This window comes from Strongyloides ratti, assembly GCF_001040885.1.
Source record: "Strongyloides ratti genome assembly S_ratti_ED321, chromosome : 2".
Taxonomy (NCBI): Eukaryota; Metazoa; Nematoda; class Chromadorea; order Rhabditida; family Strongyloididae; genus Strongyloides; species Strongyloides ratti.
In genome coordinates, this window is record NC_037308.1 from 11,685,119 (window position 1) to 11,712,371 (window position 27,253).

The 27,253-nt window shown below is 22.4% G+C and overlaps 9 protein-coding genes across 9 annotated transcripts; 6 read left to right on the forward strand and 3 right to left on the reverse strand.

The window, feature by feature from the left end:
- Positions 1 to 1,980: 1,980 nt before the first annotated feature.
- SRAE_2000373900 (Myc-type, basic helix-loop-helix (bHLH) domain-containing protein) lies at positions 1,981 to 2,571 on the forward strand (the record flags this gene model as incomplete). The annotated part of the gene is made up of 1 exon (XM_024654968.1): positions 1,981 to 2,571. One exon carries the CDS (start codon positions 1,981 to 1,983, stop codon positions 2,569 to 2,571), a length of 591 nt encoding a protein of 196 aa, XP_024508287.1.
- Positions 2,572 to 6,773: 4,202 nt separating this feature from the next.
- Positions 6,774 to 7,349, reverse strand: SRAE_2000374000 (Myc-type, basic helix-loop-helix (bHLH) domain-containing protein; the record flags this gene model as incomplete). Its single annotated transcript, XM_024654969.1, has 1 exon — positions 6,774 to 7,349. One exon carries the CDS (start codon positions 7,347 to 7,349, stop codon positions 6,774 to 6,776), a length of 576 nt encoding a protein of 191 aa, XP_024508288.1.
- Positions 7,350 to 9,053: 1,704 nt separating this feature from the next.
- SRAE_2000374100 (AT24389p) lies at positions 9,054 to 10,184 on the reverse strand (the record flags this gene model as incomplete). The annotated part of the gene is made up of 3 exons (XM_024654970.1): positions 9,054 to 9,512; positions 9,577 to 9,928; positions 9,991 to 10,184. The coding sequence occupies 3 exons, from the start codon at positions 10,182 to 10,184 to the stop codon at positions 9,054 to 9,056; spliced, it is 1,005 nt and encodes a 334-aa protein (XP_024508289.1).
- Positions 10,185 to 11,632: 1,448 nt separating this feature from the next.
- Positions 11,633 to 12,939, forward strand: SRAE_2000374200 (CRAL-TRIO domain and CRAL/TRIO, N-terminal domain-containing protein; the record flags this gene model as incomplete). The annotated part of the gene is made up of 2 exons (XM_024654971.1): positions 11,633 to 12,301; positions 12,367 to 12,939. 2 exons carry the CDS (start codon positions 11,633 to 11,635, stop codon positions 12,937 to 12,939), a joined length of 1,242 nt encoding a protein of 413 aa, XP_024508290.1.
- A 638-nt stretch (positions 12,940 to 13,577) lies between these two features.
- SRAE_2000374300 (Low-density lipoprotein (LDL) receptor class A repeat and Chitin binding domain-containing protein) lies at positions 13,578 to 15,430 on the forward strand (the record flags this gene model as incomplete). The annotated part of the gene is made up of 3 exons (XM_024654972.1): positions 13,578 to 13,851; positions 13,913 to 15,140; positions 15,190 to 15,430. The coding sequence occupies 3 exons, from the start codon at positions 13,578 to 13,580 to the stop codon at positions 15,428 to 15,430; spliced, it is 1,743 nt and encodes a 580-aa protein (XP_024508291.1).
- Positions 15,431 to 17,776: 2,346 nt separating this feature from the next.
- SRAE_2000374400 (G2/mitotic-specific cyclin-B3) lies at positions 17,777 to 20,141 on the forward strand (the record flags this gene model as incomplete). Its single annotated transcript, XM_024654974.1, has 9 exons — positions 17,777 to 17,799; positions 18,203 to 18,220; positions 18,270 to 18,275; positions 18,330 to 18,335; positions 18,648 to 18,900; positions 18,953 to 19,198; positions 19,246 to 19,788; positions 19,847 to 19,984; positions 20,022 to 20,141. 9 exons carry the CDS (start codon positions 17,777 to 17,779, stop codon positions 20,139 to 20,141), a joined length of 1,353 nt encoding a protein of 450 aa, XP_024508292.1.
- A 555-nt stretch (positions 20,142 to 20,696) lies between these two features.
- Positions 20,697 to 21,701, reverse strand: SRAE_2000374500 (Cyclin-C; the record flags this gene model as incomplete). Its single annotated transcript, XM_024654975.1, has 3 exons — positions 20,697 to 20,953; positions 21,000 to 21,625; positions 21,670 to 21,701. 3 exons carry the CDS (start codon positions 21,699 to 21,701, stop codon positions 20,697 to 20,699), a joined length of 915 nt encoding a protein of 304 aa, XP_024508293.1.
- A 1,202-nt stretch (positions 21,702 to 22,903) lies between these two features.
- On the forward strand, positions 22,904 to 24,002 carry SRAE_2000374600 (Protein salvador homolog 1; the record flags this gene model as incomplete). Its single annotated transcript, XM_024654976.1, has 2 exons — positions 22,904 to 23,006; positions 23,065 to 24,002. 2 exons carry the CDS (start codon positions 22,904 to 22,906, stop codon positions 24,000 to 24,002), a joined length of 1,041 nt encoding a protein of 346 aa, XP_024508294.1.
- Positions 24,003 to 24,807: 805 nt separating this feature from the next.
- On the forward strand, positions 24,808 to 26,974 carry SRAE_2000374700 (Armadillo-type fold domain-containing protein; the record flags this gene model as incomplete). Its single annotated transcript, XM_024654977.1, has 2 exons — positions 24,808 to 25,836; positions 25,928 to 26,974. 2 exons carry the CDS (start codon positions 24,808 to 24,810, stop codon positions 26,972 to 26,974), a joined length of 2,076 nt encoding a protein of 691 aa, XP_024508295.1.
- Between the last annotated feature and the right edge of the window lie 279 nt (positions 26,975 to 27,253).

The following is a 27,253-nucleotide window of genomic DNA, read 5'->3' on the forward strand; positions in this document are numbered from 1 at the left end:
TTTTTTTACCTTTTTCTTTTGATCTTTTTATAATTATTATTAATATAAGAATAAAACAAAAAAAAAAAATAAAATGATTAATAATATATGTTTAAAAGTAAATACTAATCTTTTTTCTATTTCCATTTATAAAAAGCTTATATTTTATTTAACATAATACCTAATTATCATTTTAAGTCATAAATTAGATATCTTAATACATGATGAAAGCTAATGATTTTAGGGTTTGAATAAATAATAATCATAATACAAGTATAAGTAAAATAATATATTATTACTACAAAATCGCGTGTTAATACATTAACAATAATATATCTTTATCTCTAAATTAGGTAGTTGAATTAATTATGTTTACCTCAATTCTGTCATCTGATACTGTTAGTTGTCTCTAACTTACTTTCTCTTTTTTTTTTTTACTTTACTTTTCTATGTTTACTACTAATAAAAAGATATAGAAATAAAAAAGTGATAGAAAAAAACAAAACATTACTCTGTGAGGTCAAGCAAATAAACATTAAATTTAAATTTGTTAACTTTATTTTAATATTTATTTTATGTGTACTTTTAATAAATGATAGATAAATAACTTTTTTTTAGATATATTATTATTATTAAATATATTTAATTTATACATTAATAATGAAATAAGATACTTTATAATTATTTTAATGTAATTAAATTAACCTCAAATAAATTATATTAAGTTTTTTTTTTTTTATTTTTAAATGGTACATTAATATATTTTAGTAAATGATGTAATAAATTTATAGTTATTATCTTGACAACATAACTATATGTACATGATAAATAAAACAATACAATTTTATTGATGGTAAAATATAGTAATACTTACTTATTTATAATGGCAATAAATTTGGCCATCACTAAACATTAATGAGATTTGATACAATTTTATTTGTATCATAATTTTTTTTTTCTCTTTAATGATTACTGTCTGGTATTCATGAACCTATCAATTATATATAACTGATTCTAAAATAATATTTATTATGGACAGTTAATAAAATATTATTTACATAAAAAAAAGTAAATAAATATTTAAAAAAAAAAAAAATAATTATACTTTTATGGTAATTTAAAAATATGTATATTTATTTATAAAATGACATCTTTAATTTATAATTTTATATACATATAGATTATACTTTAAAAATAAATGAATTTTATTAGAATTATTATTAAGGTGAGAGTGTCACGCAACTCACTTTAATATCAAATATTTCATCTTAATATCGGGTTTCTTATATGATGAGGAGTGTTGAAGCATGCATTTTTATTTCGGTTTTTATTCTTTTTTCTTCATAATTCTTAATAATTATCAACAGATGCTATTAATAATTTTATTAATATACATATATATAAGGACAAAAACCAAATCATTTTTATATTTGTAATAATAAAAAAGATAAAGACGGCATTTTTTATTTTAATAAAAGCTGTTAAACTTTAATTCTACACCCTGTGGATCATAAGTTTAATCTTTTAATTGTTATCTTGCGGCATCTAACAATTAATATTATAATAATTGTTGTGTCATTTTACCTGTTAAAACATATGTTTAAGGATATCCTTTTTAATTTTTATTATTATTTTTAGTTACAAAAAATTGTCATGAAATTATTATTAATATTTGATATATTAATATTATATTTTTAATTAAATCAAGCATTAGTTAAAAGGAAGGTAAAATAATATACATTTATATTATTTAGATGGCTTGTCATATAAAGATATAGAGGGCAGTGTTAGGTTGACCACATTATTCATTATGATTATTAAATGAGGGTTGAGTTTTGATTGTCTCCACCTACAATATATATATAAATACATACTATATATAAGAGAAAATTATATATCATTCTTGAACTTTCGTTTATTCTATTATATATATATATTTTTTAATATATATTATTATTTTTTTTTCTGTTAAATTATTATTATTATTTTATTTTCATCAAAATGTCACCAACTTCTCAAATTATTAATAAAGAAAGAGAAGGTTCTACACTTCGTTCTAGAGTTACAAAAAATACTAATATTGATGATGGTAAAAAACTTCCTGAACAAGTTGAAAGAAGAAATGAACGTGAAAGAAAACGTGTACGTCAAGTTAATCTTGGTTTTGTTCGCCTTGGTGAACATGTCCCTAAATGGAGAACAAAAAATAAGAAACTTTCAAAAGTAGAGACACTTCGTGAGGCAGCCAGATACATTAAATATCTTGAAACATTATTAAAAAGTAATGAAAATTCTACAAATAAAGATATACAATCATGTATAGATGAAAATTCATTAACATACTCTTCATTATCAATATCATCAGACAATGAATATGTCATACAATCAAATTCTAACAATGAGCAACTTCAACAGTCATGTTTTATAAATTATTATGATCATCAACATTCTACAAATGTATCACCAACATACTCCTCTTCAACACCATCACCTTATTATGGAGGTTATACAACAATAAATAATCAACAAAGTAATAGTATAACTGGAATGTATCCAACATACATTCAACAAAATTCATCAAATTACTATTAAATACTTTTTTTTTATTTCTTGAAATCAAAAAAAAAATAATGAAGAAACTTATATTTATTTTTATTATTTAGTTTATTATAACTTATTATTGTAGATTATATTTTAATATATACGGGCCAATATTTTATGTTTTTCTCAAATAAAATCATTTTCTTTAATTTTATTAATTATATTTATATATATATGTTTTATGCTTTTCTAAATTAATCCTAAACTTGTAATAATAATCTTATAACAATAAACTTTTGATGTTGCGTAAGAAATGCTAATAAAATTTATGAAATATCTTTTTCATTTATTACACCTGTTTAAAGAGTTAACAAATTATTATTTTTAACATTAAACTTTTATCAGTTTAATCTAATAAATATATAAATATATATATTTGTCCTTCACACATCTAAATTTAAATATGTTTTCTTGGTTTGTAATATCATTTTCAAGATAATAGTACTATTGTTAAGATATATACAGCTAACAACATCTGGAGGACGACATGATTGTAATATTTTAGAAAAGAGGAAATTACATTTGAGTTATAATTTTTTTATTACAAATAATTATCACTCATTCTTTACCTATAATTTTTTTTAATAACAATTCAATTTTATACCATTATTGTTATTATTTAAAGCTAACAAATAAGAGAAAAAAAAATTATAATTGCTTTTTTATATATATCATAAAAAGCAATATTTCTAAAATCAAGGAGTAATTAAAAATAATAAATAGATATAAAATATAACAAAAATCTGACAAATCCAATCAAGTATCAATCTTAAAAAAAAGAGAGAAAGAGAAAATTATATTTATTTTTTTTTTTTTTTGACATGCAATACTTTTTATAGAAATTTGGTATGTACAAATAAAACAAATGTTATCTTACACTTTCTAATTAATCATTCATCATTAATTTAAATCTTCATTCCATTCTTTTTTAACTTTTACTAATCTTTTTATATTCTTTTTCTATTCAACTTAATTATACTTATATATAATTCACCATCCAAAAAATCTTTATATCCTCTCTCTCTCACTTTGATTATATGAACCGGAACATTACATGAAGAGTAAATTATAAAAAGATATATAATATTCAGTATCTATTAATGATGTATGAAGAACATCTACTATGCTTCATAAAAATGGTTTTATTTAAATAAATTTTCAAGAATGATTAATTGATTTTAACTATGAATATTTGAATTGACATTTTATTAAAAATATTTCAATCATGGAACAGATTTTGAAAAGATATATTATATGGTACAATAAATATAACAATTATTTTTTTTTAACAAAAGCCTAATAAATATATATTTTTTTCTTTTTTTCTTATACTATATTATCTTTCTTTTTTTTTTTTTTAAAAAAAAATAAAATAAAATTTATTTACTACAATAAATAGTCTTCCTATTATAGTCTTTTTTATTGATAAATGAGTAAAATTAATTCTAGCTTTTCTCTTCTTTTTTTTTTTGTTAACATTAAAATAAATATATATATATATATTAGGAGAATGATAAAATTTAGACAATATGGCATCTGTCATGAAAATGGGTAAATTGTAATGTTATGGGAATATTAAAAGTGTCATTATTATAGTAACATACACAATCGGTAATCATCAAAAAGAAATCTTTAATTATGATAGTAAACAATACTTGTTTCTTAAACTATTTGACTCATTACCTTTTTTTATAACCACTACCATTCAAAGTTTAGGTTATAGATAATCATTAAATATGTAATTACATTCAATGAACCTTTAATATTATTTTTTTTTTTTGTAAATAATGAAAATGTTGTTAAAAATATTACTTTAAGATGATGCCGAAAAGTTGATTAGTTTTTATAAATGAAATATTTATAAAAGTTTCTAATTAACTTATATTATATATATACATAAATATGTGTCCTTGTTCAATTAGCTAACATTAAATAGTCATAAATCTTCAAAAGTACCTCTTTTCCTAAAAGGAAATCTTCGGCAAATTAAGGAGTGTTAAAAATGAAATATAACCTGTTGGTTTGAAGATAATTGTTATATCAAATTACTTATGATGAATGAACACATTAATATGAATAATATAAAAACATAACCGATTATACTTTTATGGACCATCTTTATTAAAAAAAAAAATATGATGCTATCTATATGGACCAGTTTCTTTATTAATTTAAAATATAGTAATATATATCATATATATGTATTTAAAAGATCATAACCAAATTATTATTAGCGGCATCATTACACTTTTTATAAAGTGGCAGGAAGATGCCGATATTAATAAAGAAAAAAATAGAGGTAAGAAATGTTGTTAATCTACCTATTGAAAGGATAAGAAGTGGATTGACATCATTTTAAGAGTTCATCATTTTTCTTATTATCTATTTCGGCAAAACCCAAAAGTATGTTATATTACAAGCTTCTTGTTATGATTTTAAATGAAAGCCTCTTCTTTAAATAAAAGAAAATATCTTATTGTATTATGATTGTTTTATTTCATTGTAAAATTTACAATCACTATCCAAAATTTGAAAAAGAAAAAAGATTTTAAAAAGATTTATTTATAATCCCAATTAGCATTATAAGCTTCAACATATAAATCAGTTTTTGGTGGTTGTCAGAAAAAGGTCTATTGTTAAAAATTTTTCTTGTACCTTACTCTTAACTAGTACATCCATCTAAATACCACTTATAATATATTTAAAGATACCATATATGACCTTGAAGATTAATTTTATCAAAAATTTATTATATTATTATTAAGATTAAAAATTAATAATATTATAAATTAAATAAAAAAAATAATTTTATTAATTTTAATTTAATTTACAACAAAAATAAATATATTTCATTTTTTTTTTTAAAAACATTGTTTGATCAACAGACATTTAGATATCATTAAATGGATATTCTTTTATCTATACCGCTAATACTTTTCAAGTAATACAGTAAGGAGAGAAGAATATTGGTACTTAAAATGCCATTAACCGATACATTCAATTATTTTTAATACATGTTTATATATATATATTTACAAATATCTTTTAATACCGCAAAAGAACATATGTAATTTTTAAGTTGATAAACTAAAACATACTTTATAACCTTTTTTTGATACTATTTTATAAAAGTAATTAAAAATATATATTAAATTTGTATTTAAAAAAGATACCCTTCAATTATATATTAAAAAAAAAAAAGAAGTTGATTAAAGAAAAATATAATGCTATAGAAAAGAAGAGTAAGAAATATATATTTTATATGTAATAATAATAATAACAAAAAAAAAATTATATGAAGTAGAAAAGCTTTAATTTATGTTGGTACTAGGTGATTAGAATATCATGGTTATTGTTAATTTTATAAAACTATTGTTTGAATAAAATAGTAAATTTATACTATTACATTTATAAAAATAAAAAGAGGAAGTTAATTCAAAATAGCATTTTATTTCATGACCTGACAATTGCCTCGCTTGAATAAGTAGTTAAACTATAAATAATTGATCAAACTATGCTTCAGAAAATTTTTAATTTACATTAACTATGCATAATAATAAATAAAGGTAACATTAAAAATATATATATATATATATATATATATATATATATATATATATATAAATATTAAAATTTATATATTTATCAAAATAATTTTAATAATTATATTTAAACATTTTATATATATTAATATTATATAATAATTATGATGAAATCAAAAAAATAATAAGTATCCAATTAATTAAAAGTATTAAATATATATATAAATATAACAGATGTAAAAAAAAAATACTATCATACTTCAATTGATATATTATTTATCTTTTACCTAATCATTACCATATTTATAATTACCCTTCAATTAATATAAGGTTTATTAAAATATGAGATATGAAATTGTATATATCAGGGAGAACTTATTATATAAAACATTTAATTTTACTTAACTATACCAGATGTTTGTTGTATAATTCATTTACCTTACAACATCATACATTAACTAAAAAAGTTTACCATTCTTTTTTGTCAACTGTTATTGCGTAAGAAAAATATGATGATGATAATATACAATAAAAAATAATTATGAACTTTCTAAACTTTTTATTATGTAATTAAGAATTATTTAAAAAAAAAATTATAAATAATGAACCCGTAGAAATTTACTATAATTTTAATAATGTTATTATCTATAATTAATAGTATGTCTCTTCATTTTTTATATTTGTATATGAATATTCTTGATAATTTGGATAATAATTTTGTTGATGAAACATTTGTTGATAAGAATTTGATTGTAAAATATTTTGTGTATCATAATATTGTGTTATAGGTGATGATGAAGTAATTGATGATGATGTATATGATGATCCCTCAGAACATTGATAAAAAGATTCTCCATCAGAGGAGGATGAAAATGAATTATTAAAATTATTTGTTGATTTTAATATTTGATTTTCATTATTATTTTTATTTGATTCTTTAAGTAAATTTTGTAAATATTCAATATATTTAGCTGCCTCACGTAATGTCTCCACTTTTGATAATTTTTTATTATTTGTTCTCCATTTAGGGACATGTTCACCAAGTTTAATATATCCAAGATTAACCTGTTGAACTCTCCTTCTCTCTCTTTCATTTCTTTTTTCAACTTGATCAGGAAATTTATTTATTGTTTTATAAAGTGTATGATGAGATTTTGAGATTCTTGAACGTAATGTAGAACCTTCTTTTTTAGTAGAGCATGAATTGGTAACAATATAAGTATCCATATTCAAAATAAAAATATAACATCAAATAATACTTTTTCATGATTATGAACTATCTTAAATACTTATATTGTAAGGCGGTCCACCTAAGAATGGGTCAGTACAGGGATCTTATGTATATGCCCTTGTCATAACATAATCTACTACAAACACCTTTTTTTTTTATTTTTACTATATATTCCTTGAAAGGCCATCATTTTTGTAAGGGGGTGTGGATAAAACAAAAAAAAATATAGATAGAGGAAATGTTATATATAAAAATTTCTCAATACTTCCATATCTCAAGGGAATATATCTCCTTTAAGTAACAAAAAGCAGGTGATATTAATTTATAAAAATAACTTAAATTTATAATAAAAATATAACAACATCATCTGCCATATTTTTATTTAGATAGTTCAACAAGTTTGACAACAAACTTCCACACATTATCCATTTTTTTAAGTAACTTTTTTTTTAACTATGAACACTGCGGGTGTTCTAGAAGTAGCTTGCGTTAACTGCTTACAGATGTCCTTAGTAATAGATAGATCAAAAGTGAATCGGCTTCTTGATATAATAAAAACACGCTTCAATACCCTATCAAGATGTTTGAAGTGCCATGATAAATGCCGACAAGTAACGGTAAGAAGAAGCTAAGATTAAAGGTTGCTATTGTAATAATAAAAAAAGTAAAAGAATTGAAACAGTTAAATTACCAGTTAATTAACATTAATTTGATGAAAAGATATATAATAAAAAAATTTTTACAATGATAATATGGTAATTTATATGTATGAGTATCATTTAAATGTAATTAGAAATCATTGACTGTAAAAATTAATTAATAATTTAAACATAAAATGTTCCTATATCAAAGTCAATATGAAAGGGGAAAAAAATTATTTTTATTAACATTTTTTATATTTCCGTTTTTTTATCATTTTTTTCGCCATATTTCGGATGATAATAAATGTCAACTTAGAAATGCATTATGTATGTTTATATTTTTAATAATACAATAATTTGTACTTTTTATTAAAATTATATTTTAGTGTCAACATCTATAATCATTCTTTTTATAGATATTTTAGAAAAAAGAATGGAAAAAAAAGAGTTGATAATTTTATCAATACTAACTTTTACAATTATTAATACAATTGGATATATGTTTGAATATTTAATATTACAAAATAATATGTTTTTATTATTTAATATTATTATTTCATTATCATCATGTATCGGGAGTATCCTATAACAAAAGTTTGTTTGTTTATTCTTTTTTTTTCTCTATTAAAAAGTAATTTTAATATTAATAAATATTATGATAGGATAATATTTAAATTATTAATATTGAAAATAATTATAATTTTGTTACAAATTAAAATAATAATCTTACAATTATCTTAATCAATGACATAATAATAATATGAAAGTAGGATTTATATTAATATTAATTAGTAATTAAGTTGGATAATAAGCAATTAACATAAAATAAATTCCTTTTTTTCAGTTAAATATTTACTTATTTTGACTTATAAATTTTTTAAAATACATATGTTTATAAAAATTATAAGATAATCTTTTAAAGAATGATTAGAAAATTAAAAAAAAAAAATTAAATGTAAAATTAGTTTAGTTATAATTTTTATTAATATTAGAAAATGTATTTAAAAGTAATTAAGTAATTGAGATTAATTATTATTAATATATATATGATAATAGTTATTAAAGACCTTTGTTAAAAATAATTTTTACTGGAACTGGATTTAATTTTTTAATTTTTTCCTGTAATGATGGTTCTAATTTATCAATTGTTGTTTCTAAATCTTGTGGAAATAATGCACATCCAATTGGTGTTGCTATAAGAAGACATAAAAATCCAAGTGTTGTTTGAATAGGACCAGCAACCCAACGATTCTTACTATACCAAGGTCGTTTAGAAACCCAGTCAACAAATATTGGTGATAAGCACATGTCAGGAAATGCATTAAAAAGTCTTCCAATTATAACTGCTGTAATGGCTATTTTTGCAACAGCTGTACTTGTACCAATTTTGTTATCATACTCATCTCTTATTGTAATTCCTGTTGTAAATTCATTATATCTCATACTAGGAATGTTAATGATATTGGCAATTGTTATAGCTGCAAATGGTACCATTCTATTAATAATAGAATGAAATTTCTTTAATTATAAATCATTTATATTAATTAGTATAGTTAAAAATATATATATATATATAACTTACAGCTTTTTTACATAAATAATTTAATCCTAATGAGGATGATAATGCACCACCGGTTGCCAATAAATAACTACTAAATATTCTTGATTTTGTATCACCATCTATACCAGCTCTATTTGTATAATTTAACAATGCATTTGACGTTTGATTGAGCCACTGCCAAAATATGACAGAAGCTGGATGTTTGTAGAATGTCATCATTCCAGCATGAATAAATGTATTTATTGGCACCTGGCAACTAAAACGACCAAGAAAATGTGATAATTCATATGTTTCTGGATGGAATGCACTGTCAAAAAGGTGTTTAGCTCTCCATAACTCATCTACTGTCAAGTTTTTGTCAATTATACCATTTCTAAAATTGTTACAATTATGTTGATTAATTATTATATACTACATTAATTTTTTTTGTCTTACTTATAATTTAAAACTATTTTCTTACATTCTAATAATTTTGAGTCTGGTACTAATAAATTTAAGGGATTAACGACTACGATAAAATGTTTAACCCGTCCAATAAATTTTTTTTGGTCCCATTTTTTTGCAAAAATATCTGGCTTATTTGTTAAATCTTCAACTTTAGGTGAGTTTGGATGGCACCATGAAAGCATTATTATTTGTTAAAAAAAAATAAACAAAGATATAACTTTTTAAAAATCATGATATTTAATTTTGTTTTTATTATATTTTCATAAATTCAAATTTTTTATCATACGCAATTTTTAAAATATTAATTTATAATATTTTTGTATATTAAAAAAAAATAATATATTATAAAACATAGTTTTGTGAATAACATATTATAAAGAAAATAACATTTTATAATTGTAAATAAAATTATACATTTTTCTTTGAGAATATATTTTTTTTTATCAAAATATTATTAAAAGGATAATGGCAACTTTAAAATATTCTTTAAAAAATTTTTAAGTTAAAATCAATAATGTTAATAAATTTAATTATTTTATAAATAATAATTTTAACTTTTAACAATCTGTAAACTTGCACTTAAATACTTATCCATCAAAGATAAATGTGAAGATGATTTTCAATAATAAGAAGTATATATTTATCTATATATATATATATATATACATTTGTATGTTCCTTTCTCAATGGTATAATATTATGTTATATGTATGTACAATTTTTTTTTTTATATACATTAGTAAAATATTTTTTTAACCTCAACCAAACACAATTACAATTTCCCTCCCTCTACTTTTTTTTTTTTTTTTAAAAAAAACTACTTTTATACTTTATACTATTTTAACAGATCCATAAAGATTTATTTTGTTTTTAGATAGTTTATAAATAGAATTATTTTTACAATTTATTTTTAACTACATTTGTACTATTCTTATTATTATAAATTAAAAAATATATATATATATTCATTCATGAATAAAAAAGTTGATTATTTTCTATTATAGAAAATTTAGATATTGTTTATAAATTATACTATTTGTTTATTTTTCTTAAAAATATATTTTTTTTTTCAATTGTTCTTTATTATGTTTAAATAAAATTTCTTCATCATAGTAATTTTTATATAATATGTCGTTAGTATAACTACACATCCATACATGTTTATGAGTAGACAAATATGAAAATATATATATATATATGTCTAAAAATATATACAAAATTTTATACAACATTTGTTGTAAAATATAGCTCCATTACAAAATGAATTATATTGTGTAAAATTAATTTTTACAGTTAAAAGAATTAAGAGGAGAATGTATTAGAGTAGATTAAAGATAGATTAACTGAATCTGGAATACATATATGCATAGTATAATATAATTTTAACTTTTGATTACTTGATAGATAAAAATTATCCTTTTTATAAAATATATATATAACCTCATTTTTAAAAATATTTAAAAAGATTTGGTCATTTTGATTTTGTCTTATTATAATTATTTTTATGATAATCTTTTAATTTTTAATTTTATATAAAAATTTAACTATAATTTTTTTTTTCTTTACTTTTACTTTTTATAATATTTTATTAATATCTTTTTTTTTTAAGGAAAAAATAAATTAATTATCAATGACTTGTGATAATACTGTTGAACCTGAAATTTCAGATAAAGATTGGAAAGCTATTGAAAAAGTTAAAGTTTATGCTGGAGTAGAAGATACCACTTTCTATTCAACTCCATTTAATATTTTACGTTGGATTTATGCTTATGAATATAATTTAGAGGAAGCAGCACAAAAATATAAACGTCATCTAAATATACGAAAGATACTTGATCTTGATAATATATTAAATAGTAATTTTGATGGAAATATTGATGAGAATGCTGATAAATATGCACCATTAACAATAATGGATAAAGTTGTTTCTAATGATGATAATAGAATTTTAGTTATTGAAAGGACAGGAATGTTTGATTTAACAAGAATGATTGAAAATATTAAAGCAACACCATTTATAATGAATCGTTTTCGGATAATGGAAATAATGATGAGAAAAATTATGGAAATTGAAAAAAGAACAGGAAAAATGTCTGGTTGTTTGTTACTTTTTGATATGAAAGGTCTTAAATTTCAATCAAATCTTATCTCAATTATTACTGGTCCATATAGAATAATGTGGGGTACATTAATTGAACAATACCCATATTTTTATACTAAAATGATTGTTGTAAATGCACCTAGATTTATTAATGTTTTATATAATGCATGTGCAGCTTTTGTTCCAAATGAATATAGAGTAAGTTAACAAAAAAAAAAAAAAAAAAGAAATTATTTTTAATATAAAATTTTATAATTTTGTAGAGTCGTATGAATATACTTAATGATAATTGGAAAGAAACTATCATTGAACATATAGATCCAAATTCATTACCAAAATGTTATGGTGGAACAATACCTGATCCAAATGGATGTGAATTATGTAGTAATATTGTTGTTTTACCAGATTCATCACCATTCGACAATCCATATGATATAAAAATTGAAAAAAAAGAAATTGGTAATTTAAAAGAATACTCAATACCAGCAGGTGGTATATTATCACTTACATATTATCTTAAGGAAGGTGATTTAATTGAATTATATATACTTCAATCACAAGAATTTACATTTAATTGTGTTTATACAGAAAATAAAATAAAATTAGAAAAGAAAGAACAATTAAAAATATATCCAGAAGTACATATGGGTTGTGAAAGACCAGGTCTATCAACAATAGATTATTTTAAATGGTTGATACCAAAAAGTGGTTATTACCACTTTGTGTATGGTAATGAAAAAGCATGGATATTTAGTGTGAAATTTGAACTTAAAGCTTTTGTTACATCAAATTATGTGAACGGTGAAAGAAAACGAGAGATTTTAAATGATATATAAAAATATTAAAAAGAAAAGTTATTGAATAAAAAAAAAAAAAGAAGATCTTACATATCATTTAGCCTTAACTTGTCTTTATATACAATATTATTTTGTATATCTTCTTTTTAAAAACAATTGAAAAATATAAAATATTTTAAGTGTTAATTTTTAATTTGTATAAATAATATTATTATAATATACTTCAATGTATTAGTAGTCATTTGACACCTGTCTCCCTTAAATTGTAGTTTCAAAAATTTGCTTATTATAATAGTTTACAAAAGGATTATAAAAATATATATAAGAAGTAAGTAATAGATATAATAAAATAAGTGCTTCTATACCCAGATTGGGAGGTGTTTAAACTACTTTTAACTGATACCAGATAATGTATATATTAAGAATATAAAAATAAGAAAATGACATAGTATTAAGTATAACAATTTTTGAAGGGTCTAAGTAAAGAAGAAGAATAAAAGTAAAAGTGACATTCACGAATTAAGACATCACACTTTATTACTAAAAATTATCATTTATGTAATCTTATTTTTACTTACTATCTTCCTAAATATTTATTTTTAATTAAAATATATATTTAAAATATTAACAATAATAAAAAAAAACAATAAACTATTATTATTATTATTATAATCCATATGAAACATTTAATAACAAGTATTATTATAATATTTTTAAATTTTTTTAATAAAAAAAATTTATTTATTCAAAGTATTGCTATTGATATTCATGATATTGATGCTCTTAATGAAGTTAAACCTAATTATTGTAATAATGTTACATTACAAAAAGAATTTGGTTTAACAAAAACTGTTGTAGGACATTTCTTGGGTCTTGATTGTAGTGGTGAATTTTATCAATGTAGATCATACTCTGATGGATATAAAACATTTAAAAAAACCTGTAAATCTGGTATTTTTAAAAAAAAAATTTATTATATGTTTATTTTTAATTTTTTAATTATTATTTTTAGGTCTTGTCTTTGATACACATGGATCACAAACTTGTAATTATGATTATAATGTTATTGGTTGTGGTATAAGAGGGTTAAATATAAAATTATGTAATTTTGATGAATTTACATGTTCAATGTCTGAACAGTGTGTTAAAATTGGAAAACGTTGTGATGGAAAGTATGACTGTATTTTGGAGGAGGATGAACAAAATTGTCCAATGTGTGGAAAAGATGAATTTCAATGTGTTGTTTCAGAGGAATGTCTACCAAAAAATGTTCGTTGTAATGGAGTAGTAGAGTGTAAAGATAAGACTGATGAATTAAATTGTAATCAATGTGGTAGTGGAAATTTTTTTTGCCGTAATAGTAATCAATGTATTCCAGAGGAGATGAGATGTGATGGAGAAAGACAATGTTCATTTGGTGAAGATGAGTATAATTGTAGAAAAATTAAAAAAAGTTCAAAGATATATGTTTGTGAAGATGGTAATGGTAAAATTGATATTAAATATGTTTGTGATGGTATACCAGATTGTTTAGATTCTTCTGATGAAAAGTATTGTGAAGAAGAAATATCAACAAATACCTATTATCATCAAACAACATATCCTCAAAATTATGTTGAAGAAGTAGGTGATCAATTATTTACAAGAACTCCATCACTTCAAATTCACAATATACCTATACCTCCAACAACAAATAATTTTTATCCTCAACCACAACCTATTATAATTGAAAACTTAAATAAACAAAGTACAAAAAGTAAAAAAACAAGAAAATATTTATTAACAACAATTTCTACCACAACGACAACCATGACTCCATTTTTAGAACCAATGGCAACACTTGATAGTAAAGAATATGAAAATAATCAACATGAATTGGAAGAAGAAATTCCTGAAATAATGAATAATCGTCCAGTATTTTCACAAAATATTCCTGAATATGTTGGTACAAAAGGAAGAAAATCATTTTTCAACAACATTTTAAGTACCATTAATCCAAATATAATTGAGAATGCCATACAAACTGAAATAACAACAAATACTATTTCTGATGAGAATGATGATTTATTAAAAAAATTGACACTTAAATTAAATTCATTAGGGAATCAAAATGAAGTTAATAATTTATTATTTAAATTAGAATCTTTATTATCACCACAGACGACGACACCTTATCCAGTAACATATACTTCAATTAAATTACCATCTAAACAAAATAAAGTAGAAAGAAGAAAAGAATTGTAAGTTTTTTATATTTTGTAATTATTTTAAAATAATAATTATTTTTAGTTTAAGAATAACATCAAATCCATTAAGAAAATGGCAACCATCATTATCGCAACATAATAAAAAACAAACATTAAAAAATGTTATGAAAGATCGCCCATTCTTATCACAAACATCAACCACACCATATCCAATATCAAATAGGATTGATGTTCAATTAAGACAATCAGATGAGCCGATGATCATTGATTCAAATGAAGATAAAGAGTCTATTGAATTTATAACTACTTCAACACGTGCTTAATTTATTTTTTTTTCATCATTTTCGCATGTTTTATTGTATATTTTAACATATATTTAAAATAAAATAATATTAATATTTTAATGTATCACATAAATATTGTATTAATGTTTAGTCTTAGCAAGGGACATTTTTTTAGTAAATCTACTTTTTTTAATTTGAATCATAATTATGTAACAACTTTTCTTCTCCAGATAAAGTTAATGAGATTAAAGTAAATAATGTTTTTGTATGCACTTAAATGTTACTTGATCCTCCATCGACAGTATTCTTCATTTTCTTATTAAAAAAAGTGAAATACTCCAGCAAACTGTAAAATGTTTCATTTTATTTTAAATAAAAAATTTCTGAAATAGGCAAAAACTTAATTAATTAAACATATCATTTTAAAAAATGAATGATAAAATATATTTCTGTATTCAAATTTTAAAGTTATAAGTTAATTACTTTGATATAATACAATTTAATATATTTTTAATCATTTCACTTTGTCCATAAATGTTCAATAACAAAAAACTTAAAATGTATGAAAAAAATTAATTAGGTTAAAATTTAGAATATTAAATTGAATAACATTTGTATTCACAAAAGCTAACTTTTTTTTTAATTTTTATATCTAAATTCCAAAGCTCCAAAATTGTTATTTTTAAAGAAATTGTTTGAAATTAATTTATGAATAATATCTCAAAGTGAATCTAAAATCAGAATCTAAATATCTTTATTTTTAAAAAAGTTTATAAGATTTTTTTATATAAAATTTAACTTTTTACTTCTAATGTATTTAAATTTTCAAAATCTTTATGACTACCTTTAAAATTTGAATTATTTTCTGAATCTTTAATATCATATACCCCAGATTTCTCTCATCTAATTTAAAGAGTTAATTTAAATTTTAGTTCAAAATCTTTTTAATTTTATCATTTTTTTAGAAAAATTTGTTTATTGAAATCTTAACATGTTGTTCTTCAATGTTTTTTCTACAATTCTATGGTATTCAATTTCAATTACTTTTATTTTAAAAAATGTTACTTTCCTTCAGCACAAAATTCTACGATCTTTTATTGCCATAATGAGATTATTGAAAATAATTTTATATTCTCAAGAAAGATATTTCTTATCATTTAACTAACTAACTTGATATTTAAAAATTTTAAATAAAAATTTTCTTTTTGTTAAAAAAAATTTTGATTAAAAATCAAGAGATTAAAAAATAAACAAAAATATTTTTACTTAATTTATTCAGAAAAAAAAAATGGTGCTACCAAAAGTAAGTAGTAAGAACCAATATTGTTTATATTGCATAATTTAAAATAAAAAGATTAATGATTGAACAAAATGCTATTAAATAAGTAATCTTGTAACTTGATCTTCAAGATTATGAAACAAACAATAAAAAACACTTACAAAACTTTTTTTTCCTACTTATCCTATATTTCCTACAATCAATTTAATATCATAGCATCAATAATCAAATGTGGTCAGGTCAGTAGTTCTACGAAAATTCCTATTTAATCAACAATCAATGTTTACAAAAAAGTTTATGCTTTTACTATAAGATTAGGAACATAGTAATTTGGGTCGTATGTAGTAAACTTACAACATCCCTGTTTCTAGGTAATTATAAAGAAATTTAAGATTATTTTTTTTAAAAAATGAGATAAATACATCTAACATTTAAAACTAAAAATAATTCAAGTACAGAAATATCAATTCATTTATCGCAATAACCTCATTGAAAAATTTAAATACTTTAAAAAAAAAAACTTCATATCTAAAATAATTTTTTACAAAGTATATAAAACATTGATCTTCAAAAACACGTTTCATGGAAGGTTCTCGTCATAATCAAATTTTACCTTATTAAGAGATAAAACTATGACCTAAGGTAGTTAAATATCATTCATATCCTAACATTCAAATTATAGTCATATAGCTTTGTTTAAGTATTTCATAACGTTTTACGATATGCAAATGGATTGCTATTTGTTTAACCACCTTCATCAATCACCTTTGTACTACCCTGCTAAACCGAAATCATATTTTTTAGGAGGATTTGTCAAATCAACCGTATATAATAATAGCTGTCTCCTGTAAAGAATTCATTCTTTCCCAGCGCCTTTTATCTCAATGTTGGAATGATCTAAAACATGCAAAGATGTATTTAAAAAAAACCTTTAACTTTTTAATGATGACATCGTGGTTTTTATATATTAATTCTTGTCTGTCATCAGTTTTAGACTTATCTTTCTACGAATTTTTTTTTAGTAATTTATCTTAATTTCTTTCTTATGAAATCTTTTTTATTTTAATTATTATCCTATGATGGAATTTTTCATACTACTTGTTAATATGACCTTACTATTTGGCATTTTGTATGAACTTTCCAAATATGATATATGATGTGCAGCTTTTTAAATTAATGTTTAATGATAATATTAGTCTTTGACTTCTAGAGAAATTTCGAGCTATTTGTAGGTTGCTTGTTAAAGTTAATTTTAATTGTCCAAATTTTTTTTTTTTTATATATTTACATTGACAGTTGTTATCAGTAGTTCTAGAAGTTTAGACTTATCGGGAAGTAGCTATTATTATAATGAATCGTTTGTTGTTATTTAATCATTTTTAAGCGCCTAATATTGTTTATTTCTTTTTTAAACAACAAAGTGGAAAGATTGAAGTGTAATTAATTGCAAATAGCCCCATACGTGATAACTATCTAATTTTATTGATAATGAACATTAACTTCGTTTTACATTTGGTCATTTTTATTTAAAGAAAAAAAGAACTTCTTGGGTGAGTTTTAAAGAGTATGTTGTTATTATATGCCAATCAACTATTTTAGCAGTTAGTGGATGTTGACCAGGCACTTTACTTGGAACGCCCTATGCGCATATAGAAGAAGTGAATTGTAAGTATACCTTATATATTTTCCAAATGAGAGTTGCTGTAATATCTTGCCCTGCGCGGGATATTATTAGCTCGCCAAAAGTTGGCAGCGCCCCTATTGTTAGTGTGCATTTTCAGCGTTTTAACCTTGCTCATTGCAACATGACGACAGGATATTTATATAGTATATATGAGATTTTTGTAAGATAAATGATTAACAAGTTATAATGTTCATTTTTGATAATATTCAAAATTTTCTATCTTTATTATTAAAAACGATTTGTTTATTTTGTGCATAATATTGTTATATTTAAAATAATAATTTTTTTTTTAGGAAGGCAGTTGGCATTTCTTCTGTCTCTGTTAAAAAGGATCGTTTAACTGTCTTAATTTTTTTTTTCTACTTCCTACTAACCAACGTCAAGATGATGCTCAGAAGTCGTGCCAATACTACTAGTGGGCAACAAGGTGGGGTAACAAATAATCAGGAGGCAAAGGCTTTGGGAGACAAAAAACGTCAGGCTACAAAAGAGGATCTTGGGTTGGAACCAAAGCCTAAAAGAAGTGCTTTAAATGATTTATCCAAAGTAAGTTATTTGTTTTAACTTTTCTTTCTTACTGTAAACATTTGACTTTTAGGCTATTTCTAATGTCGTTCTTAACAGCAATAAAAAGGATTCTCTTCAAAAGCCTGATCTTAAGCGTGCTCTTCCTGTAGCAAATTTTCAAACAATTGAAGGATCATTAGAGAATGCCAGAAATTTAAATGTTGGAATTGTTAAAGAACAAGCTATTACGTATGATTATGACAAGGAATGTGCTAAAGATTTATCTGCTAATGCTATCTTTGCCAATGATATTTTTACTTATTTGAAATCAAGAGAAGTAAGTTTTGAAAAAATCAAATAACATAAGTTGTTTAATTTGTTTAGTCGATGTTTAAAGTTGGTGATTACATGAGAAAACACAAATGCATTTCTCATGCAGATCGTGCTACTCTCGGAGATTGGATGGTAGAGGTTCAAGAGAGTTTTGAACTTTATCATGAGACATTGTATCTTGCAATAAAACTTACTGATTTATACTTGGATCGTGTTGAATCAGTAAGAAAAGATAAATTACAATTGATTGGGTCTGCTGCAATTTTCATCGCAGCTAAATTTGATGAGCGTTCACCTCCACTTATTGAAGATTTCTTATATATATGTAATGATGCTTTTTCAAGAGAAGATCTCATCGAAATGGAAATGAAATTCCTCCGTGTTGTTGGATTTGAATCTTTAACAGCACCATTAAGCTATTCTTTTTTGAGACGTTACTCACGTGTAATTAAAGAAGACATGGCTACTTTATCTGCTGCTAGATATGTTTTGGAAATTTCTCTTTTATGGTTTGATTTCTCCAGAGTTAGTGAATCAAAGATGGCTGCTGCTTCTCTTCTATGGGCACTTAGGGTTAAAAAGAGGGGTGGATGGGTAAGTTAATAAAAATATTTATTGTTTTTTTTACCTAATTTTTTTCTATATATTTTAGAATCCTATTCTGACTAAGTATTCAGGTTATAAGTTGGAAGATATTGAACCGTTGATGTATGCCCTTAACCATATGATTCATATGCGCTCAAAATACCTTGGAAAATTTACTGTAATTTATGAAAAGTATTGTAACGAGGTATTTTATGAAAGTGCGTTTTTGACACCGCTTCCAGATATCTACAGACCAACAGACCCTATCAGAGTACCTTCCAACTGCTAAATTTGTGAATAATACTTTCTTTTTAAGCATTCTTTTGTATATTAATACAATGGCAGTAATTGGAATATGTTAAAATCAAATACAATACTTATTTTTCATTTTAAATTTATCTTTTGTCTTGATAAATGTAATTTGGTTTTTTTTTCCATTGTCAACGCTTTAAAAGAAAATTCTTAAAATTCTTGGGTTTGTTGTTTTGTTTAAAATTGGTTGTACTACTTTATGACATTATACTTTTTTTTTTTTAAAAAATATTACTTTCCTTAATACTATATTTTGATATCCAGAAATGGTTACATCTTTTAAAACGTTAACTATAATTATTTATAAAATATAACTCTAAAAGAAACTTGTTTGCATATCTTATGTCATTATCTACCGCTTTTTTTTCTGTTAAATTTCATGTAAATAGTATTTTATTATTAATATGAAATATTTTGTATGACAAATACTTTGCTATGAGTATTATTTTATTTCATATTATTAGATGGATAGTTAATTGTGATGACAAAGAATTTGTAAGTGTTAACTAATTTGAAATATGAATTAATAAACTTTAATAATTATATCTTGTTTAATTTTATTTTAAAGATTAAATTTAATTTTAACAAATTGTTTTTAAATTTATTTAAAATGTAAATTGATTCTTTGAGTTAGACTCATGTATTTCTGATTGATACTGTTGTCTGCTAGAGTTTGGTCTTGGAATTTTTTCAAAGATCTTTTTTAACTCCTCTTTCTCATTGAAGTTTTTCCATATTTCATACATACCGCAAAGTTCATTAACAACATCACCAATAACTTCTTTATCTGTATCAACTGCATCATAATAATCTTCAAATGATGTCTCTTTCTTTAAATTAATCAATGCCAGTAACATACATCCTAAAAAAATTTACTAAATTATATAAATATTTAATAATAAAATTACCTAATGCTATTTGATGTGGAGCATATTTCAATGGAACATCACATCTATAACTATCATTAATTATTTTAGTTGTTTCAGCAACCAAACCATCCCATTCTTTATCATCTTTGAAAGGACAATTATCTTTTTGCTCTTTGAAAAATTCTTTAGCATCTTCAATGATTGGAACAAGAGATCTATATGGATGGAAAACAATTAATGAGCAATCCATAATTTCTAATAAATAAAATTCAGCCTCTTGAATTAAATTCATATTAATAATGATGTCTTTATTTAAAAAAGGCCATTTTCTTAAAGCATTATTTGCACTAAGAACAAGTTTACTGGAATGTAAAATACCATGTTCTTCTGATTTACAAGCTAAATAAAGGCATGTTGGAGCAAGGAGAAATGGATCAATATCTCTAAAACTTCTTTTAGAGTAAAATCTTCTCAAATAAACAATTGCTGTTGCGATAACTTGCATCCTAATTTTACCTACTGACTGCAATACATCCATTCCTAATGTTTGAATAAAATTTGAAAAAAATATCATAACTTTTTCATAATTCTCTTCACCAAGTAATCTAACATCATGAAGTCTATGAATTGTGTAATCACATGAGGGATCGATTATCCACGTTTTGCTTAATAAATTTATATAATATATTAATAATTTAATAAAACTTACAAATGTGAACTTGACCAAAAAGTAAATGCCATATTAAATATAAATAACTGTTAGATTAAATAATTTAAACTACAAAAAAATGATTTTTAATATTAAAAAAATTATTAATATAAAACATCTTTTGACTCGTATAACAGATACATTAGTGAAGGTGTTAGGTTTAAACAAGATTTTCTGAGCCACAACTCCAAAGTAATCTTAGAAGATGGAATACAAAACTAATTAAAATTATAAGATGATTTTATATTATTAATATTTAATTTTTATATTCTAATAATAACTGTATATCATTATAGGGTATAGGCAAGTAAAGAAATTTATTCATTAAAGTAATTAATAACTTTAATAAAAAAAATATATTAATTCTCTAAACTTTGTTATAGTATTAATGTTTTAATACAAAGAGAAGATCATTTATGTTTGTAAGAAATTTAACCCTTTTAAAAGTAATGTTTATACTCATGAAATTAACATTTTAAATGTATTAATTTTGTCCTTGTATTTTCTTCAAAAATTAAAAACAAATAAAAGGGTTATAAAAAGAGTGTTTTAAATTAATAGTTAATTATAACAAAGTCACATATTTCTTAAATTCAATACAAACTATGAATTAAACGAGAAGATGAATTTTCAAATTATTGTAACTTATATTCTTTGAAGAACAAGGGAAAGAAGAATATCTTATTTGAAAACGGGAATCTAAAAAGAGAATTTTCAATGAAACCATCATTGTTAACAAAAGATAAATATATGTTTGTATGTTTTAATTTTTATAAAAATAATTTTTCTATACATATATATATGTATGAATTTAATTTTGATGTATTTTTTGAAGTAATAGAATTAAAAGTTTACTTAAATACATTAATAATACATAACTATATTACTACATTATGAAAAAAAGATAAAATAACATTTTTTTAATAAAAATCTATCAATTTTATAAATTAAATAAATATTTTTTTATTTATATAAAGACTACGATTCCTTCTCTCCAAACTTTCTTCATTACTTTTCGTTCTAGAACCTCAAGATTTTTAACTATAATAACAACTTGAAAAATATATTCGTGCCAAGAATAGATTGGAAAAATGGAGGTGAACAAATCTTGACTTACATACCTGTTTCTAATCAACGCGTTTTACTTTTTTTTTATAACAGGATTATAACCTGTAGCAAAAAAAAATATACATTTTTTTTTTAAAATATAATTTTTAATCAATATTATATTAATATGCCTTCATGGAAAAAACAAAATAATCCAGTACCACCTTATTTGATTGGAACACCTGGAAAATATATTAGAAGAGAAAGTCCTCCTCGATTTCCTACACTAGGTAGATAATATTTATTTATTTATTTAATAATAATTATAATAATAATAATATAATTTAGATGTTAATCCTAAAATTAAATCAAATATTCCTAATATACAATTAACAAAGATTTCAGATAATAATAAAACAAGTCATAGAAGTAGTACAATTTCTGAAACATCTAGTCATCCATCACAAAATATAACTGTTCCATCAATAAGAGGTATACAAAATACTAATGGTTTAAAAAAAAGTAGCCATCGTTTTGAATTATCTTCACATTCTTTTGCTAATCATCATCCAATTCATGGTGGACAAAAAGATAATCCCTGCAACAAACCAACATTAACTTCATCAGTTTCAATAGGTAATGTTGTTCAACATTCAAATGAAAATGAATATAGACCAATAAATCATGTTCAATCTCAACAGGCATTATCACTAAGATCTCTACCAATGATAAATTGTAACAATAATGAAGAATTAACATTACCTGCTAACTGGTCAGTTGAAATGACAGATGAAGGTTTGTTATATTATGTTGATCATAATAATCGTGTAACACATTGGGTTCATCCTTTTGCTAGAGAAAATTTACCTTATGGTTGGCAAAAAATTTTTCATCCAGAACATGGTGTTTTATATTACAATGAATATGAAAATATTACACAAATAGAACATCCTGGAATTGCACAAGATATAGATGCTATTTATGAATCACCTTCAGTTCAGGCAATTGTTCAACAACCATCTGCAGAGAAAGATGAATTTATTGAAGAGGTAAGTATTATTAATGAAGAGGAAGTTCCACAATGGTTAAAATTATATGCTACAGCAGATACAGAAAGTGATCATTTATTAAATTGGAATTTATTTAAACTTTCACAATTAGATAGTTTTGATGGAATGTTATTTAAATTATTCAAGCAAGAAATATTAAATGTAGCACAAAGATATGAAAAATTACGCCGTGAAATTAATATTGAATTGGTAAATCGACGTTGTGATCAACATTAGAAAACGGTATCAAAAAAAAAAAAAAGAAGTGCCTTATAATAATAGTCGAGTATTATAACTATATATTATAATAAATTTTAAAATGACATATATCTGTCTTTTTATTGTTATTACAAATAAAATTGTATCAAATTTTTGAAATGGCCATCATCTATATTCTCCACTTAAGTAACACCCAAAATTTTGAAAACTTTTCTTAATAGTTGTACGGAACTGATTGTTTACATATATTTAAAATTTACTTAAACAAAAGTCATTAGCAAAAACTTTCTTTTCTAACTTATAACCTTCTCCTGTCTTATACTTATTTACTACTTAAGAAAGTGGTGATCTTATACTTCTATACTTCTTTTACTATTTGAATAAATTTTTTCAATATCACAATATTGTATGTGTTGAAGCTCCCAAACAGTGGTGTTATTTTCTAGCAGTTTCTACCAACTAGTTTTTGTAAAGATATATCTATATTCAAAATTTTTCTCTTTACCCTTTATACTTAGCTTTTTCTTATTTTTCTTATTACTTACATACTTTTAAATTACGATTTAAAATTGTTAATAATTTTATAATAATATTTGTAGAAAATAAATATAATATTTCATATTACTTATATCGATAAGAAAATTTTATAACAAAATAAAGACAATTGACGTGGAAGAGTTTTTATTTTTTTTTTTTTTATTTCATTAATGATATCAAATCAAAGAATTGTCATTTTACTTAATTTTGACATTCTCTTTATTTTTATCTTTTAAACTATTATATACTATATTTTTAAAAATAAAAAAAAATAAATTAATTTAATATGCCTATTCATGCCACATTTGCTGATAATCCTGTTATTAATAATAAAAATATTATGTTAAATTCAACGACAATGATTATTAATACAAAACAATTTATTGAGGGAATCAAAAAATTTATTTTTATTGCTGAAAATCCAAATTTAACTACTAACTCTGGTTATGGATTATCTGATCTTGGTTTTATATTATTACAATTAAAAGAATCTTTAGTAACAATTGATCAACGATATATTAATGTAGCACCTGAATTTGCCTCCAAACAATATAGTGGTTTAACATTATTATTAAAAACTGTTGTTATATTACAAGGAATTGTACAAAATTCAATTGGTCAAAAAGCTGGATCAAAAATAACACAATTATTAAATAAAAAAAATAATAGTACTACATCAAATATAAAAAGAAAAGCTTCTGTATGTGAGGCTGATTGTATAGAATGTATTAAAATTGTTCTTGAAAAAGTACCACCATCATGGAGAATATTTTTAGATAATCAACATAATTTAGAAATTATTATTCATTCAATTAACTCACCACAACTAGATTCAAAATGTTATTCATTAGAAATTATTTTACAATTATTAGATCATGAAAATGGTTTTGAACAATTATTTAAAAGTTTAACGATTGTTGCAGCAAGAGTTGGTGAATATCAACGTTTATCTATTTTTACAAAACAATTAAAACATGGTCTTCATACAAATAAATTACATATTCAAATTTTAATTGCTAAATTTATGAATAAACTTTTATTAATGGCTCCATCTACAAATTATAAATTATTATCACAATCTGAGGCATTGATTGCTAATTATTCACCAGAATATATAAGAAAACTTTTAAGTAATGTTAATGGTCCATTAATTGGATTGGATTTATTAAATGATGAATTAGGTATTTGGTTAAATCTTTTAACACCTATTGACAAGGATCCTCCACAAAGTACAAAATCTGTTGATAGTAGTTTATATGATAATGATTACTCTTATAATATAGCATATAACAGTAATACAAGTAAAAGTAGAAAGGTTAGTTGTTTATTACATACTATAAATATATTTTATAAGTACTAAGTAATATAATATATCTCATTTTTCTTAAATTTTTTTTTTTTTTTAGAATATAACAAGTCTCGCAAAAAATGTTGAAAGACATAAATATAAAAAATATAATGATATAACACCACCATCAAATAATGAACATACTATTAACTATAATCAAAATAATAGTAGTTTAAAAAAGAAACGTCATGATTATGATGAGACACCATTCTATCCAAATCAAATACCAATAACAATACAAGAAAATTTACAATTTTCACAACATCATCTTCAACCATCATTTAATACAGATCCAGGTAAAATGAGAAGAGTTAAAAGTGAAAGTGCTATGAATATTGAACCATTAAGCGAAGAGGATTCAGATAATGATATTAATAATTTTAATTTACATAATCGTAATTTGGGTAATTTAAAAAATTATAATAATATACCATCAATACCTATCAAAGTTATGCATTCATCAACTAAAAATCTTAATAATCAATATGAACATCCTTCTTATACAACACCAAATAGATTAAATAATGGAAAAATTATGAGTAAAAGTATTAATGATTTATCATTTCTAAATACTTCAAAAAATGATAATTTATCATATCAACATAGTAGAGAGGGACTTTCACAAAAATCACGACAATCATCAATTAATATAATTCCAGCAAGTCAAATGCCACATGGTGGTTTTAGTTATCTTTTTCCAAATGCTCCTGTTGTTGATAGAGTTGCATCACCTGGTCCATTATCACCAAGACCACTATCTGTAATAGGTAAAAGTGGACCAACGTCACCAAATTATAATAATGGAAATCATATAATAAATAATAAAAATTCTGGAAATGTTGTTTATATTCCAATACAAAAACAAAATACTCTTGAAAGAAAAAAAGCAGGTTTTTTAACAAAAAAAGAAAGTTTTAAATTTGGAGATACTCAAACAAAAGGAGGAATATTAAAAACAGAATCAATGAAAAAAACTCCTTATTCTGAAGAAGTTAAAGATGCATTAAGTCAATTTGATTATTTAAATGATTATGAAGAAAGTAGTACAATAGCTGGATCTGTTGTAAATCCTCCAAAATCTAATCATACAATATACCATTTTTAAAAAAAAAAAAAATAATAATAATAACACTGAAATTTTATTTATTTTTTTTTATCTTTAAATAATGAACGATGTAAGAGAAAAATGTTGTTATCAAATTGTATAAGGAGACGATATTATTAATAATTGGTGAAATATATTTTTTATTTTTAAGCTGAATGTTTGCTTACAGTTAGCACGTGAGCTTCTTTTAATATTGTTAAAGTTTTTATATCATTATAAGTATGATATATAATCATAAAAAAAAATGATCGTGGCTTTAGTATCTTATCATTTTAGCAC